This window comes from Fulmarus glacialis, unplaced genomic scaffold (assembly GCF_000690835.1).
Source record: "Fulmarus glacialis isolate BGI_N327 unplaced genomic scaffold, ASM69083v1 scaffold9413, whole genome shotgun sequence".
Lineage (NCBI taxonomy): Eukaryota > Metazoa > Chordata > Aves > Procellariiformes > Procellariidae > Fulmarus > Fulmarus glacialis.
The window spans coordinates 34,251-38,255 of record NW_009204876.1 but is presented as its reverse complement, the minus strand read 5'-3'; the positions used below and the strand labels follow the sequence as shown (position 1 = coordinate 38,255).

Below are 4,005 nucleotides of genomic sequence, written 5' to 3'. Positions count from 1 at the left end.
TATTGTCTACTTGAAAAGGATTACAGTCAGGGTGGCCAGACAAGCCCTAAGATACAAATTAACACAGTCTTCTATGCACCTGATGGCTGGATTATTCCAAAATCTGGAGAACAAGGTTGAAGACACCTTATCTCCCATCTCATTTGATGCTACACTTCATGAGTGGATAAGAGCAGTTCTGGAGTTCTGAGATTCAGAAACAAACAAGCAAGTCCTCCTCTTCCCTCTGCTCCACCCTGCACAAAGACAGGCATAGAAAGGAAACATTCACTTTATAATGTCAGTGTTTATTTACGTGAGAGAAGGTTTACACAAGTTGAAAAGTTGTTTCAACAGGAACCCAACAATTAGTGCTTTTGCCTGTCTTCAAAAAAGGGATGACTAAGATTTCATGATGCAGCTTCAGAACACTTTGACGATCACTTTGGAAAAAAGTGCCAGGAATCAACTAAAACAAAAAAAAAAAATACACATCAAGAATGACATCAGTTCTACACAACTAGCCAGACACAAACACTTGAAAAAGCAACATTCTGTCCTTTCAGCTATCTCCCCTTCCCATAACAGTACTTCTGGGTGACCTCTATCCCCAGCCTATGTAAAGCACAGCCTCAAAATGATGGCTGTTCACTTTAACAGCTTGGCTGAAACACTCCTGCAACAAGTTACAACATTGACGTGACCATCCCTGGAAAACATCAAAGATCAGGCAGATTATGTTCAGTTGTCTGTCAGAGGTCTGAGATGTAATACTTCAGTAAATAAATGTTATTTATTGGCATGCCATATAAGGGCAAATGGAATGCAACTTGCTTTCCCATGACATGGCCTACACAGATGTTACTTTGCAAACAATCTGGAACTCGACTCATGACTAAGTTTCTCTTAGTGTTTCTGTAACTCCTTCCATCTCAAAAAGCACATCTGCCTTCTCTATAGTTCCTGCCAGTAGAAAAATCTTTTTTTTTTTTAAAGTATTTAACAAAAATGAAAATGTAGGATGCATTCTTATTTCTTGAAGAAAAACACGTGTTCTGTTAACATGAAAAACAGTCATGACAGCGAAAGAGAGAATTTTGTCCTTAGAACTTACACTTGAAAATTAAGTATGGTTATGTCACTTTTAGGAAAAGGGGCTGTTTATTTGATTAGTTAGCTACTGTGAGGAATGACAAAAACTAAGGCAAAGCAACCTTTCTCCTTTAAAAAGGATAAATGTCATGCATTTGCCTTCCATGATCAGTGACAGAAAAATTTAGTCTTCTCATCTCTTTATGTGGACTACACTTTCACTTATACTCGAAAGTAATCTTCTCCCACAAACCATCCATGAATTTCTGCCCATGTTCTATTTAACAGGGGACAGGAATTATAGTCTGACAGAATATAACTACTATCATTCTCATGGGCACAAAATCACCTTTTTTCAACGTGACAGTTTTTATGTCAATTTTTAAAGCAAACTATTAAAGCAATCGCGTGGCATTTCTGGGGAAAAACGTACCTTCTGGGGAAACAGAATCTCCGTTCACAGGCACTGGAGCCTAAAAAACAAAACAAAACAAAACCACCAAAAAACAAACCAACATATCAGTGTTTAGTTTCACAGGTAGCACCCAAACTCAAAGATATTTTACTGCTAAAGTCAAGAGATATTAATAAAACCAGAACCTTCTGTTGCCCCCACAGGACAATGCTCTGCCTTACAGAGTTTCCCTTTTTTTTTTCCCCTCTAACTACTGTACAAATTTCTTGGTTGCTCATAAATGGCAAAACAAACACACTAATAATGAGTGATAGATTAACAGCTTACCTAATGTAAAGGGGATCTTCCTACTGTATTGTCTTTGAGGATAATAGGATTTGCTGTTTACATACTGAAGAGTAAAAACGCCTTTCCAATTACAGTACTATACATGTTTCAGTATAAAGGTACGCATGTGAATATATATACACACACACACAATTTACATTACATATATGCAAACATTTTTAAATAAATGTGTAATTAAACTCTTTTACAACCACATTTTGACAGAGTAGGATTCAGTTCTGTGGAAAGTGACAAATTGTTTTAAAATGCAGGTCTGTAAGTCCAGGTCCATTTCAAAGCTGGATAGACCACTATTCAATCGCAGTACTACACAGCGTGTCTTGTCCTATTACTTAAAGGACAAAATTAAAGCCAGTTTTAACACCAGCTGGAAGCAACCTGTCTCATGACGAGGATGCTAGTTACTTGCATAGCAACAATACTCCACTGCCCTTCCATCAGCTCCTCACAAATAGACAAGTTTTCCAACTGACATAACTGATGGGAAAGAAGCAGAGAGCATCTCAGCACAAGGAATCCTGCCACACTCACTCGCACACACAAATCAAGTGCAAAAAACATGTGGATGTTGGCCTTTGCCATGACACAAGCCCACCCCAACTATGCTTACCCAAGCAGATAACCCCAGGAGTAATCACTTAGGTGAACCAAAAGAAACAACCTCAAAGGCGGGGTTTACAGCTGTTTGAAGCTTCAGGAGAACAAAGCTGCACAGTGACCACCCATGTCTTCCACACCAACAGGTGGAACTTCCTGCCACTATTTAAGGGCACACGAAGACATTAATGAAAACTCTGCAGTATCCTGCAGGCAGGCAAACTGACCCAGAAGCCGCACAGCCGCCTTAGCACAGTGCAGCACTGAGACTGAGCTGCATTGGTGTGAAATTCCCTCGCGAGCCTGCCTGCCTCCGAGCAGGCACGGGGCTTGGTCCACTGAAGAGCAGGTCAAAGTCTGTGAGAAGGGAAGGGAAGAACAGTATTCTTTTTCCCACTTTACCCAGGATAATGACCTGCGCAGGGGGGTTACGTGACTGGTCTGAAAGGATGTGCCAGTATGACAAATATAATCCAGGTCTCAGAATCATAGAATGGTTTGGGTTGGAAGGGACCTTTAAAAGTCATCTAGTCCAACCCCCCTGCCATGGGCAGGGACATCTTCAACTAGATCAGGTTGCTCAGAGCCCCATCCAACCTGACCTTGAATGTTTCCAGCAATGGGGCATCTACCACCTCTCTGGGCAACCTGTTCCAGTGTTTCACCACCCTCATGGTAAAAAATTTCTTCCTTATATCTAGTCTAATTCTACCCTCTTTTAGTTTAAAACCATTCCCCCTTGTCCTGTCACAACAGGCCCTGCCAAAAAGTTTGTCCCCATCTTTCTTATAAGCCCCTTCTAAATACTGAAAGGCTACAATAAGGTTTGCCTGGAGCCTTTTCTTCTCCAGGCTGAACAACCCCGACTCTCTCAGCCTTTCTTCACAAGAGAGGTGTCCCATTCCTCTGATCATTTTCGTGGCCCTCCTCTGGACCTGCTCCGACAGGTCCATGTCTTTCTTGTGCTAAGGATTCCAGAGCTGGACGCAGTACTCCAGGTGGGGTCTCACCAGAGCACAGCAGAGGGGCAGAATCACCTCGACTTGCTGGCCACGCTTCTTTTGATCCAGCCCAGGATACGGTTGGCCTTCTGCGCTGTGAGCGCATACTGTCAGCTTATGTCCAGCTTTTCATCCACCAGTACCCCCAAGTCCTTCTCGGCAGGGCTGCTCTCAATCCCTTCATCCCCCAGCCTGTACTGATATTGGGTGTTGCCCCGACCCAGGCTGCAGGACCCTGCACTTGGCCTTGTTGAACTTCATGTTGAGGTTCACATGGGCCCACTTCTCGAGCTTGTCCAGGTCCCTCTGGATGGCATCCCGTCTCTCAGGCGTGTCGACCGCACCACTCAGCTTGGTGTCATCTGCAAACTTGCTGAGGGTGCACTCGATCCCACTGTCTACGTCATTGATGAAGATATTAAACAGTACTGGTCCCACTATGGACCCCTGAGGGACACCATTTGTCACTGATCTCCATCTGGACATTGAGCTGTTGACCACTACCCTCTGGATGCATCCATCCAACCAATTCCTCACCCACTGGACAGTCCACCCATCAAATCTGTACCTCTC

The 4,005-nt window shown here is 43.2% G+C and overlaps 1 protein-coding gene across 1 annotated transcript in view; it reads right to left on the bottom strand.

Moving 5' to 3' along the window:
- Positions 1-266: 266 nt before the first annotated feature.
- Positions 267-4,005, bottom strand: part of LOC104074868 (inorganic pyrophosphatase 2, mitochondrial-like) — a gene marked incomplete at its 5' end in the record, with an annotated part of 36,546 nt that continues 32,807 nt past the window's right edge. The window contains 2 exons of the mRNA XM_009575159.1: positions 267-448; positions 1,505-1,544. Coding sequence (XP_009573454.1) covers positions 420-448; positions 1,505-1,544 — 69 coding nt within the window. The remainder of the gene's footprint in view (positions 449-1,504; positions 1,545-4,005) is intronic.